The sequence below is a fragment of the Nerophis ophidion genome, linkage group LG04 (assembly GCF_033978795.1).
Source record: "Nerophis ophidion isolate RoL-2023_Sa linkage group LG04, RoL_Noph_v1.0, whole genome shotgun sequence".
NCBI lineage: Eukaryota > Metazoa > Chordata > Actinopteri > Syngnathiformes > Syngnathidae > Nerophis > Nerophis ophidion.
The window spans coordinates 78219666-78233301 of record NC_084614.1 but is presented as its reverse complement, the minus strand read 5'-3'; the positions used below and the strand labels follow the sequence as shown (position 1 = coordinate 78233301).

Sequence of the window (13636 nt, the reverse complement as noted above, 5' to 3'; positions counted from 1 at the left end):
AGTATATTCATATAAAACAGCATAAGGAAACGCATACAAGCATGTTTAACATATAAACCAACAACGGCGTGGCGCAGTGGAAAAGTGGCCGTGCGCAACCCGAGGGTCCCTGGCTCAAATCCCACCTAGAACCAACCTCGTCACGTCCGTTGTGTCCTGAGCAAGACACTTCACCCTTGCTCCTGATGGGTGTTGGTTGGCGCCTTGCATGGCAGCTCCCTCCATCAGTGTGTGAATGTGTGTGTGAATGGGTAAATGTGGAAGTAGTGTCAAAGCGCTTTGAGTACCTTGAAGGTAGAAAAGCGCTATACAAGTACAACCCATTTATTATATGTCACTGCCCTCACTGAACTTAACAACAATGGGACCCTCTTTTCATCATCGACATCATGGGCTTCAAACAGCAACTCCATGCGCTCAATGTAGGCTGACCATGATTCAATCTCAGACTTAAACTCGTCCGGTCGCTGGGAAAAGTATGCCATCTTCACTTCCAAAAAAAAAAAAACCGCAAGGAACACTCATAAACCGATTAAACTCATCGCCAATATGTTATGTATTCAAATAACGAGGTAGCACACACGTTCAGTAACTTTTATATCTGACTGGGAGTAGCAGTAGCATACACTCTAGAGAGGGATCATCAACACTCATGTACAGCACTTGGTGAGCATGCTAAGTAGACACAACTCAACTACGGCAAGTCAGTCAGGACAAACTACGCTGAGTCAGCATGCACATTAATATACCACAGGGGACTAAACATACTAGATGCCGGATCACAACACATTTCTTCACCGGAAAATTAATCTTTAACATCAATAATTGTCCCTCAGTGGACACCATAGTCAGAGAGAACTAGGCGCCATTGGTTTAACTCTTATCTTACTGATAGGATGCAGTGTGTCTCCCATAACAATGTGACCTCGGACTACGTTAAGGTAACGTGTGGAGTTCCCCAGGGTTCGGTCCTTGGCCCTGCACTCTTCAGCATCTACATGCTGCCGCTAGGTGACATCATACGCAAATACGGTGTTAGCTTTCACTGTTATGCTGATGACCCCCAACTCTACATGCCCCTAAAGCTGACCAACACGCCGGATTGTAGTCAGCTGGAGGCGTGTCTTAATGAAATTAAACAATGGATGTCCGCTAACTTTTTGCAACTCAACGCCAAAATGCTGATTATCGGTCCTGCTAGACACCGAACTCTATTTAATAATACAACTCTAACATTTGACAACCAAACAATTAAACAAGGCGACACGGTAAAGAATCTGGGTATTATCTTCGACCCAACTCTCTCCTTTGAGGCACACATTAAAAGCGTTACTAAAACGGCCTTCTTTCATCTCCGTAATATCGCTAAAATTCGCTCCATTCTGTCCACTAAAGACGCTGAGATCATTATCCATGCGTTTGTTACGTCTCGCCTCGACTACTGTAACGTATTATTTTCGGGTCTCCCCATGTCTAGCATTAAAAGATTACAGTTGGTACAAAATGCGGCTGCTAGACTTTTGACAAGAACAAGAAAGTTCTCATAGTCATTATTGTCACCGACGTCCCACTGGGTGTGAGTTTTCCTTGCCCTTATGTGGGCCTACCGAGGATGTCGTGGTGGTTTGTGCAGCCCTTTGAGACACTAGTGATTTAGGGCTATATAAGTAAACATTGATTGATTGATTGATATTTGACAATGTTTTTCTTTTCCACTGAAAAGGTGAGACCTGTTTTATGACTGTCTGAACACTTTATAAGATAGTAAAGTTAAAAATGCCCGTACAGCGAATTCGTTGCAATACAGTGTTAGCTAAGGTGTTTACTTACATTTTGATGTGTTTTGAAGAAATGTGCAATTCCGTTTTTGTACTTAAATGTTTGATGTAAGTTGGCCAGTGTGATTAACATTTAGTAGAGTCTGAATTGAATGGGGTTGTGAAGGATGTCTTTTTACATGTTTATTCTGGTCACTGTGTTTGAACTACTGATTTGTGATTTATTGTTATTTAGCATCTGGGCATATTGAATATGAGACAGATTTATATGTTAATGTGTTCTTTTGCATTGAGACACATTTGTAATGTGAATGTTTTTCTTTTCCACTGAAAAGCTTAATGACCAGAGCCAGAGAGGACCACTAGTGTGAGCAAATAAATGCAACAAGGTCTCGTCCACAATCCAGAACCACTGTGTCCAGTGTCCAATCTCTCCGCACAACAACCCACCTTATAAACACTAAAAACACAACGCAGAGTCCAAGGGTGTGTCGAGAGGCAGTGACATTGTGGGTTACATAAACAAGGAAGTGCGCTATCAAACGGGATCGATAGAGTCCAAAACATGATCAAAACATAATAGGAAAATACAAAAAGGGGACTAAACATACTAGATGTGTGATCCGGAAGCCGGATCACAACACATTTCTTCACCCAAAAATTCATCTTTAACATCAATATTTATGAAACATGTCCACAAAAAAAATCTAGCTGTCAACACTGAATACTGCATTCTTTTCACAGTTTATGAACTTACATTCATATTTGTTGGAAGTATTATTCCCAAAAATATATTTATAAAGGATTTTTGAATTGTTTGCTATTTTTAGAATATTTAAAATAAAATCTCACGTACCCCTTGGCATACCTTCAAGTACCCCCAGGGGTACGCGTACCCCCATTTGAGAACCACTGCTGTAGAGGATGTGACTCATTTGTTTGTGGAATTTGGGAGGGGGCTCAGAAATCGTTTGAGAGCCAGTTAAGGGTGTGGAGATATCAAATTTGGCATATGTATAGATGAAGGGAACATAGAAAATACTTGTCAATATAATTATGTTGCAAGCTAAACATTTTTGTATAAAAATGTTGATTTCTGAAAAGTGAAAACAACATTTTCACATTGGCTTAATGATTTACAAATAGGTGGTTCGGGCATCTGGTCAGGATGCCACCCGAACGCCTCCCCAGGGAGGTGTTAAGGGTACGTCTGACCGGTAGGAGGCCACGGGGAAGACCCAGGACACGTTGGGAAGACTATGTCTCCCAACTGGCCTGGGAAGGCCTTGGAATCCCCCGGGAGGAGCTGTGCAAAGTGGCTGGGGAGAGGGAAGTCAGGGCTTCCCTGCTTAGGCTGCTTCCCCCGCAACCCGACCTCGGATAAGCGGAAGAAGCTGGATGGATGGAATTAAATCTTGGATATTGGTTAGAAGTAGAACATCCCTCATGTTCGAATCTCTATTGGAGGAATTTGAATTGGATTAGCACTATTTGTAAATGTGGTATTTTTCATTATTATTGTGATTATTATTTTGAAATAATGTATTTGTATTGTCTTTTACTTCACTTTCCTTGACATGTTTTTTTTTTAAAACGCTAATTGCTCATCCTGGTGGATGTTTGAAATGGTTTGTATGTGTTGAAAGTAGAGATGTCCGATAATGGCTTTTTTGCCGATATCCGTTATTCCGATATTGTCCAACTCTTGATTACCGATTCCGATATCAACGGACACCGATATATACAGTCGTGGAATGAACACATTATTATGCCTAATTTAGTTGTGATGCCCCGCTGGATGCATTAAACAATGTAACAAGGTTTTCCGCTATAAATCAACTGAAGTTATGGAGAAAAATGCCAACATGGCACTGCCATATTTATTATTGAAGTCACAAAGTGCAATATTTTTTGGAACATGCCTCAAAACCAGGGGTCACCAAGGCGGTGCCCGCGGGCACCAGGTCACCCGTAAGGACCAGATGAGTCGCCCGCTGGCCTCTTCTAAAATTAGCTCAAATAGCAGCACTTACCAGTGAGCTGCCTCTATTTTTTAAATGTTATTTATTTACTGGCAAGCTAGTCTCGCTTTTGCTCGACATTTTTAATTCTAAGAGAGACAAAACTCAAACAGAATTTGAAAATCCAAGAAAATATTTTAAAGACTTGGTCTTCAGTTTGTTTAAATAAATTCATTTATTTTTTTACTTTGCTTCTATATAACTTTCAGAAAAGACAATTTTAGAAAAAAATACAACCTTAAAAAATGATTTTAGGATTTTGAAAAACATATACCTTTTTACCTTTTAATTCCTTCCTCTTCCTGACAATTTTAAGATCAATGTTCAAGTAAATTTATTTTTGTTGTTGTAGAGAATAATAAATAAATTTTTAATTTAATTCTTTATTTTAGCTTCTGTTTTTTCGACAAAAAATATTTGTGAAATATTTCTTCAATTATGATTAAAATTCAAAAAAATTATTGTGGCAAATCTAGAAAAACCTTTAGAATCAAATTTAAATCTTATTTCAAAGTGTTTTGAATTTCTTTTAAAATTCTTCTTCTTGAAAATCTAGAAGAAATGATGATTTGTCTTTGTTAGAAATATAGCTTGGTCCAACTCGTTATATATTCTAACAAAGTGCAGATTGGATTTTAACCTATTTAAAAACATGTCATAAAAATTCTAAAATTAATCTTAATCAGGAAAAAATACTAATGATGTTCCATAAATTCTTTTTTTTAATTTTTTCAAAAAGATTCGAATTAGCTAGTTTTTCCTCTTCTTCTTTTTTTCGGTTGAATTTTGAATTTTAAAGAGTCGAAATTGAAGATAAACTATGTTTCAAAATTTAATTTTCCTTTTTTTCCTGTTTTCTCCTCTTTTAAACCGTTCAATTAAGTGTTTTTTTCATCATTTATTCTCTACAAAAAACCTTCCGTAAAAGGAAAAAAAAATGTATGACAGAATGACAGACAGAAATACCCATTTTTTATACATATAGATTTATTTATTAAAGGTAGATTGAGCAAATTGGTTATTTCTGGCAATTTATTTAAGTGTGTATCAAACTGGTAGCCCTTCGCATTCATCAGTACCCAAGAAGTAGCTCTTGGTTTCAAAAAGGTTGCTGACCCCTGATATAAATGAATGTAACGATGGTAATAAAATGTTATATAGCAAAGTAAAAGTTGTGTTTCTTATCTAAGTAAATGTAACTCGTTACTACTCACCTACGTGGATAAGTGTGTTCACCTTTGACAGGTACGACAAAATAAAAATAAAAATAAAAATGATCACCATCGAGTTTAGGTGACTTGAAACAAGCATGCATTCAATGTTTGGCTTTACCGTGTCTACTTTTACTTTCACTTTCTTTGATATTCTGCCAGCAGAAGCGTCTGCCTCACACTTTTCCCCCACGTTCAGCACTTTGGCCACAGCGAGTCCATCTCATGAAGGCTTTCTGCTGACTTTTTTACTCAGGATGAAACTTCCTGATGCAACCCTGGCCGGGAATCGAACCCATGCGAGGCAGATGCGTGTCCCGTTACCCCAGCAGGGACGCCTCACGCTTGGGAGACATAACGGAGGTGAAAGTTAAGACGTGAAATAAAAAGAAGTGAGGATGTCCTGCGGTGTAGCGACTTTATGTCTATCAATCATTATTTGTATTGATGCTTTCTTGAGAGGACTACAATACGATCACTGATCGGATGTTCCAGCCCTGTCATTACTTTTAACTCTCAATCTCACCTTCATTCCTCTTTCTTTCTTTTCTTTCCAAGTTTGGCGGCCAACTTGACTCACCTTTTTGTTGTCAAGTCACGTGATTTCCCAGAAAAGCCACACAAGCATTTACCTGACGTGGCCACAAGGGGCGCTCTCTAGTGAGTCCAGTAGAAGACTTCTTGTCAGTTGACTGCTGCCACTTTTCTGTGCAGAATAGCGTTTCGTTTTCTCTCCTCACTGTGACGTCACAGAATGCTGACTCCTCATTGGCTCAGGTGGAGTATCATAAAAAGAGCCTCGACAGTTCCTGGTTCATTTTTCCTGTTTGCGAGTCAAGCGAGTGTTCGTCACTTTTGTCTTTCTCTGCGGGATTAAAAGTGACAAACATCTTTTTGTTTCGCGCTGACATCATGAACTTGTTTTTATTCTTTCTTCTGGTCGTGCAAATGCACAGCGTGACGCCTGGTAAGTCCTTTTTATAAGTTTATTAATATTTTATTCATAAATCCTATTTGTGCCTTCACTTATTTGACTTCTGAGAGTTTCTGTTACTTATTAATTAAATTCATTGCTGTATTATTTAAGCCCTTATTACTTTTTTTTAACACATTTTATTGTTTTCCCTTTTTCCTAGTAAAAATTCAAAATGTTCCAATAAGGTTACAGAAGCAGAGAAATCCATTTAGGCTCTTTATTTGTGTTGACAATAGTGTTTCTTATTCAAAGACTTATTTTTTCCAAGGCTTGTAAGAACGAACACAAATCTTCAAACACGGAAGTGTCAGAAACTAATCAAGTGTAGTAACATCACCCCGCCACAAGATGTCAGTAAGAGTCGACATCAAATGGGCAGAACAGGTTGTGTTCAACTCTGTTGTACTTTTTATTCAGCCTCCATTGTAGAAAATATGTTTATTTTTAAAATGTTCAAACCGTCAACAGATGTTAGTAATATTATTAATGTGTTGTATTTGTCATAGAACATGTGAGTCTTGACTGTGATATCTAGCAGTGTTTGATGTTCACTTTAAGACCCGACTGAAGACGGAAGGAGCTAAAATATTCACAGTGCAAGATTGTTGAACATGAAACAAAATAATAAAAAGTCATCCTGTTGTTGTTTTCTTCTTTCAGTGATTCACACGCTGCAGTATTTCCGCACTGTGTCCTCTCAAGTTCCAAACTTCCCAGAGTATGTGAGTGTTGGTTATGTTGATGGAGTTCAGATTTCTCACTATGACAGCAACAGCAGGAAAGCAGAAGCCAAACAGGACTGGATGAACAAAATCACAGCAGAGGATCCAAAATACTGGCAGAGAGAAACAGAGATCAGTGTTGGTAATGAGTTGACTGGCAAACACAACCTTGAAGTTCTTAAGAAGCGTTTCAACCAAACTGGAGGTTTGTTTATGTTGAACTTTCTACTACTTAAATGTATTTGATGTACTCTTTTTATACTGTAGTAAACACACATTACTGCACTGATACTTGTCTCTGTCCATCCCATAATAACCTACACTAATACTGTGTGTGTGTGTGTGTGTGTGTGTGTGTGTGTGTGTGTGTGTGTGTGTGTGTGTGTGTGTGTGTGTCACTCTGCTTTACAACACTGTGTGTGTCTCAGGTGTTCACATTCTCCAGTTGATGACTGGATGTGAATGGAATGATGAGACTGATGAAGTTAAAGGTTGGAATCAGAGAGGTTATGATGGAGAAGATTTCATATCGTTGGACATGAAGACATGGACATTTACTGCAGCAAAACAACAAGCTTTCCCCACCAAACTCAAGTGGGACCAGAACAAACATCTACTAGACCACCAAAAGTTTTACTACACTGAGTATTGTCCTTCTTACTTGAAGAAGCATGTGAACAATGGGAAGGAGGTCCTAATGAGAACAGGTAGAAACACAACATGTACTTTCACCTTTTAACTTGTTAGCACTCCCCCTATAGGAACATTACTGACATTACACCCTGTCTCTTTATACTCTTCTCTCTTTCTCTCACCTTCTCTCCATCTTTACCTTCATTCTAACCTTCTCTCCATCTTTACCTTTGTTCTCACCTTCTCTCCATCTTTTCCTCCATCTACACCTTCTCTCCATCTTTATCTCATTCTCTTCTTCTTTCCATCTTTACCTCCATCATCACCTTTTCTCCATCTTTACCTCCACTCTAACCTTCTCTCCATCCTTACCTCCATTCTCTCCATCTTTATATCCTTCTCTTGATCTTTACCTCCATTCTCTCCTTCTCTCCATCTTTACCTTATTCTCTCCATCCCTCCATCTTTCCCTCCATCCTCACCTTCTATCCAACTTTACCTCCATTCTTCCCTTCTCTCCATCTTTACCTCCATCCACACGTTCTCTCCATCTTTACCTCCACTCTAACCTTTTCTCCATCTTTACCTCCATCCACATGTTCTCTCCATCTTTACCTCTTTTCTCACCTTTTCTCCATCTATACCTCTTTTCTCCCCTTCTCTCCATCTATACCTCCATTCTCCCCTTCTCTCTATTTGTACCGCCATTCTCTCCATATTTACCTCCATCCACACGTTCTCTCCATCTTAACCTGCTTTCTCACCTTCTCTCCATCTGTACATCATTCTCTCCTTCTCTCCATCTTTACCTCCATTCTCTCCTTCTCTCCATGTTTACCTTATTCTCTCCTTCCCTCCATCCTCTCCTTCTATCCAACTTTACCTCCATTCTCACCTTCTCTTCATCTTTACCTGCGTTCTCCCTTTCCCTCCATCTTTACCTCCATCCACACGTTCTCTCCATCTTTACCTCCATCCACACGTTCTCTCCATCTTTACCTCCATCCACACGTTCTCTCCATCTTTACCTCTGTTCTCGCCTTCTCTCCATCTTTACCTCCGTTCTCGCCTTCTCTCCATCTTTACCTCTGTTCTCATTTTCTGTCCATCTTTACCTCCATCCACTCTCTCACTCCATTTTGACCTCCGTCCACAAGTTCTCTCCATATATACCTCCGTTATTACCTTCTCTCCATCTTTACTTCCATTCTCCCCTTCTCTCCATCTTTACCTCCATCCACTCTCTCCCTCCATCTTTACCTCTGTTCACACCTTCTCTCCATCTTTACCTCCGTTCACACCTTGTGTCCATCTTTACCTCCGTCCACACCTTCTTTCCATATTTACCTCCATCCACTCTCTCACTCCATCTTTACCTCCATTATTACCTTTTCTTCCATATTTACTTTAATCTACACTTTCTGTCCATCTTTACCTCCATCCACACCTTCACTCCATCTTTGCCTCCATCCACACCTTCTCTCCATTTTAACCTCCGTCCACAAATTCTCTCCATATTTACCTCCGTTATTACCTTATCTCCATCTTTACTTTAATCTACAATTTCTGTCCATCTTTACCTCCATCCACACCTTCTCTCCATCTTTGCCTCCATCCACACCTTCTCTCCATCTTTACTTCCATCCACACTTTCTCTCCATCTTTACCTCCATCCACACCTTCTTTCCATCCAAACCTTCTCTCGATCTTTACCTCCATCCCCACCTTCTCTCCATTTTACCTCCATCCACACCTTCTCTCCATCCACACCTTCTCCTCATTTTTACCTCCGTCCACACCTTCTCTCCATCCACACCTTCTCCCCACGTTGTCCTGTGTTCACACGTGACATCACTTCCTGTGCAGAGCTTCCAGAGGTGTTCCTGCTCCAGAAGACGCCGTCCTCTCCGGTCAGCTGCATGGCGACAGGTTTCTACCCCGACGGTGCCGACCTGTTTTGGAGGAAAGACGGCGAGCAGATCTTCGAGGACGTGGAGCACGGAGAGATACTCCCCAACCACGACGGAACCTTCCAGATGTCGGTGGCGCTGAAAGTGGAGGTGACGGCCGACGTGGAGGGCAAGTACGAATGTGTGTTTCAGCTGTCAGGCGTCAAGGAGGACTTGGTCACCAAGCTGGAGAGAAGAAGCATCCTGAGCAACGCAAGCCATGAAGGTGAGAAAGACACATTTAGTTGGAGATGTTTCCCATCACAAGTCCACCTGTCACCATTATTGATCCATGTCACCATGACAACGCTTGACGTCTGCATGCAAAGTAGTCATGAAGGTTTCCTCTTCATGCTTTGTCACTCCACTTGTGCTTTTTTGCTCTCCACAGACAACTTGAGCGTCGCCCTCGCTGCCACGGCGGCGGTCCTCGCTGTGGCGGCCATCATCATCATCATCATCATCATGGTCATGGTCAGGCGTCACAGAAACAGACAAGGTGAGGGACGCCAATGTCCTCTGTCTTCTTCTTCTCGGTGCACTCGGTCCAGGCCGTGAGTTGATGCTTTCATCCGGGCTGCAAAGGTGCGGCCATCTTTTAGTTGCCTTCCAGCCAAACACTCAAAGATCCACAGAGACAGAGCGCACACTCTCACGTAGAAACACGGCGTGACGTGAGGGGAAAAGTCCACTTCACCTTGTTTCTCTTTCATTTCAGCCCAGTACGATCCAGCTGGTAAGTAAAACATCTTTTCTTTGAGCCGCAAGAAACAAAGCCGTGGTGAAGCGTCACTCACATGGAGGTCTGATGTGGACCTTTGTTACAAGTTTAGCCGGAAAAGCCCAACTGGAGCTGACTCCTTCACAATAAAAGTCCCTCCTGTGAGCACACGCAATACAAAGTCTGGCATATCTCACTTTTGACAGGAGTCCTCATGATGAGGATCAGCCAAATGAGACATCAAGTGTGCTGACTCGTCATGTTTCCAAGTCACACCTCAAAGATCTGATGTGAGTGACGAGGCACCTTCTGGATGTTCTTCCTTCACCGTTTGCGTTTGTCCCGCAGCTCGCCACGGCGGCGTGGAGCTCGACGAGAACGTGCAGGCGGCTGAAGGCTGAGTAAGCTCACATGGACTGTCTGCACCTCCAAATGTTCTTGTGTGAAGATGATGTTCAACTTGGATTCACCTGCTTCTGTCGGGAATGTGCTGAGTGGTCTTCTTCCTCCAGGATGCTTTGTGCACTGGAACACAGGGAGATGTCTCCATCGCTGAGGGACGTCATCACACTCGGAGATGAGATGGAGATGTGCTTTGTTCTTCGTCCGACTGCTCCTCACGCTATTCCATGTATTCTTCTTTGGCCGTTAAAAGACTTTCAAGATCAAACGTTGGTGGCTGTAAAATCGCACGTTTCATGGCCTTGACGTCATGACGAGGATTTCTTCTTTTCTTTCAATGGCCGCTGCTTATGATCAATATCACATTGTGTCACATCTCTGTCAATAAATCCGTTTTTCCTCCACTCGCCTCGCACTGCTTTCTTGGGGACCAGGAAGAGTCTCAGTCATAAAAATGGTAGAAGTAGGTCATTTTTGTTTGTTTTTACTTTTTCATTCAACACTTAAATCCCTAGATCAATTTCAGGTTTATCCGTCCTTATCAGTCTTTTTTTTTTCATGTTTTACACCATTTTTGTCAAAACCTTGTTTTGTTATGGCAAAAGAACAAAATAATAGTTTTTACTCAACTTAATTGCAATCTTAAATATGTCAATAATTCATAACATCAATGATTTTAATTCATAATTTTTTTTGGAGCAATGACAATTAAAACTTGTCCCACTGAAATTATTAGGATCCAAACGGGCCCCACTCATAAAAATAAGTCAAACATTTATTTTTACTTTCAACACTTAAGTCCCTCGATAAACTTCAGATCCATCCCTCGTTTCTGTGACGACCTGTCACGTCCTGTGTCACGCGGTCTGTTTGCGTTTGTGTTTATCTCCTAGTCAGCGCTCTTATTTTGGTCCCACTTCCTGTTTGTCTCCCTGAGCCCTTTTCCCTCCTCACCTGTCGCTGATTGGCAGCCTGGCCACACCTGGTCATGGGGTGAGGGTGATGGGTCAAATGCAGAGGAAAATCTCACCACACCTAGTGTGTGTGTGACAATCATTGGTACTTTTACTTTAATCAACTGGCTTCTATTTATGCCTGCCTCGCCCTCCAGTCAGGGCTCAAGGATTGTTTTGTGAAACGTTACTTTGGTTTTTCTGTATGCTGCTTATGCTTCTGTGCACTTCCCTGCTGCACCTCCTTGTGCTCCCTGTGGGAATTAAAAGACTCTCACCCGCACGTCGTCCTCCTGTCTCCTGCATCTTGGGGTCACAACTAGAGCAGCCATGCAAATACGTGACAGCTTCTTCATTTCTGTTTTTTTTTTTTTTGCCCTAACAGTCAAAAACCCTTTTTTTTGTACGATAAACACAAAATATCCTATAAAAATACTCTTTAGTCAAATTTTGTATGTGACGTAATTGGAGCCATGACTAGTTTAAATAATTTGTAACAACATTGAGTTTGATTCATTATTATTTTTGAGCAATGACAGCTTTAAAGAGAAAACAACCTGCATGGCAGCTTTATTAGACTCAACAATGCAGCTTTTCTTTGTTCCATTTCACATGTTTTCACCTCTTTTATTCCACTATTTAGGTTTTTTTTTATACACTATCTGTAGAATGTGTCGTGTATGAGCTTATATGGGACATAATGTATAATATTTCTAATTGCCTTTTTCTTTTTCATGCCTTTTTTAACCTGAGTCTTTTAAGCAAAATCGTTCCAAAAATCAGCAAACCCGCCTTTCTTCTTCCCCCGTCAAAAGTAGGTGAATCCACAAATATAAATAACTACAGACCGATTTCCAAATTGGGTTAATGTTGAATGTCCAATCCAAGATGGCCGACAGGACTGTCTTTTGTTTGTCTGCTTGTCAAAGTGGTCTGAATTTCTATGTGTTTTAGTCTCTTTTTTTAGCCGATTTAAGTAAATTGCACTAGTTTTAAGCGTAACAATTGATGAATGAAGGCTTACTTCCAAAACGTGGTATTTCTGATTGCTTTTGTTGGATTTGGAAATCTGGAGGCCTCTGACCTGCAGAAGCCGGGGGATGTTTTGCTAGCTGAAATTTTGGCCTTCCATCTGCCACAGTCTGGATCTATACTAGTCTCAGCTTGGCCTTCCACTACCTACAGTCTGAGTCGACTGGCTTCATCTTGGCCTTCCGTCTTCCACGGCCTGGATCCATCTTAGCCTCAGACTGACTAAAGCTGGGCCTCTGCTAGCCTTAGCTTGGTCTTCCAACTCTTGTAGCTTGGACATCTGAACTTTGATTATTGGACCTGGGTAGGTAGTAAAACAATTTAACAATGACTTTGACAAAAGCTCTCTATTTAATATTAATGCTTTTTCCTGGACTTGTTTTCTGCAATTGTAGTGGGGTACCTGACCAGGTGCTCCACCAACCTTTAACTCTACCAAACGCAATAACAATCACCTGGTCCTTTGAAACTACAGCATTTACACAAAGGTTATTGATATCCACATGTGGGTCAGTGCTAAATAATTCTAACCAGCTTCAGTTATGGTGTATTTCTGTGCTAAACAGATGGTTTTCTCCTTCTGATATTACTCATTTTGATATTGTGAAGCCAAATAATGTTGTCATGAGGTCACCTTGCCATATGAAACGGAAAATCTTTATATTGCTCTTACTTCTGCTATCAGGCAATGTGCAACCAAACCCAGGCCCAGCTTTATACAACATCAGTACTCCTGATGAACTTAGAGCTAGGTCAGGTCTTGGTTTAATTCATTCAAATATTACAAGCCTACTGCCAAAATTCGACTTAGTCAAAATTTGGATTCAAACAACCACCCAGTGGGCACCCGTCCTTAGTTCAACGTCGAGGTGACGTTGAAATTACGTCGCGACGTCACTCAACCATATCCCGACCAAATCACAACCAACTGACCCCACCACACCATATGTTGCAAATCTGGTTTGTTTTCATCATTGGGGGACATCGTCTATTTAACGTCCTTTCAACGTGTACAATTCAACTTGCCAACCATTCCGCGCGCATCGGCCATTTGCGACAGTTTTCAACGAAAGCGCCGCTTGATGGCAGCGTGAACTAAAAGCCAAGCTTGTGCGCATGCGTGCTGAAGTACTTCCTTTCCAATCCAGCAAGCAAGACGAAGAGCGAAGATTTGAAGCGGAAATCGAACTATTTCACTGCAAAGAAAACCATCGACGTCCATAAAGATTCAGGTTTGT

The 13636-nt window shown here is 41.1% G+C and overlaps 2 protein-coding genes across 2 annotated transcripts in view; both read left to right on the top strand.

Moving 5' to 3' along the window:
- Positions 1–13636, top strand: part of LOC133551943 (uncharacterized) — a 71634-nt gene that overhangs the window by 31175 nt on the left and 26823 nt on the right. The gene's annotated exons all lie outside the window — the stretch shown is intronic.
- Positions 5809–10817, top strand: LOC133551939 (class I histocompatibility antigen, F10 alpha chain-like). The gene is made up of 3 exons (XM_061899151.1): positions 5809–5977; positions 6647–6913; positions 7137–10817. Exons 1-3 carry the CDS (start codon positions 5923–5925, stop codon positions 7445–7447), a joined length of 633 nt encoding a protein of 210 aa, XP_061755135.1. The 5' UTR covers positions 5809–5922; the 3' UTR covers positions 7448–10817.

Bases quoted from the DNA above. Each gene is read 5' to 3' on its own strand.
- LOC133551939 (XM_061899151.1), top strand. From the start codon at position 5,923: ATGAACTTGTTTTTATTCTTTCTTCTGGTCGTGCAAATGCACAGCGTG. The intron at 5,978-6,646 runs GTAAGTCCTTTT...TTCTTCTTTCAG, and splicing joins AATGCACAGCGTGACGCCTG to TGATTCACACGCTGCAGTAT. The intron at 6,914-7,136 runs GTTTGTTTATGT...TGTGTGTCTCAG, and splicing joins GCGTTTCAACCAAACTGGAG to GTGTTCACATTCTCCAGTTG.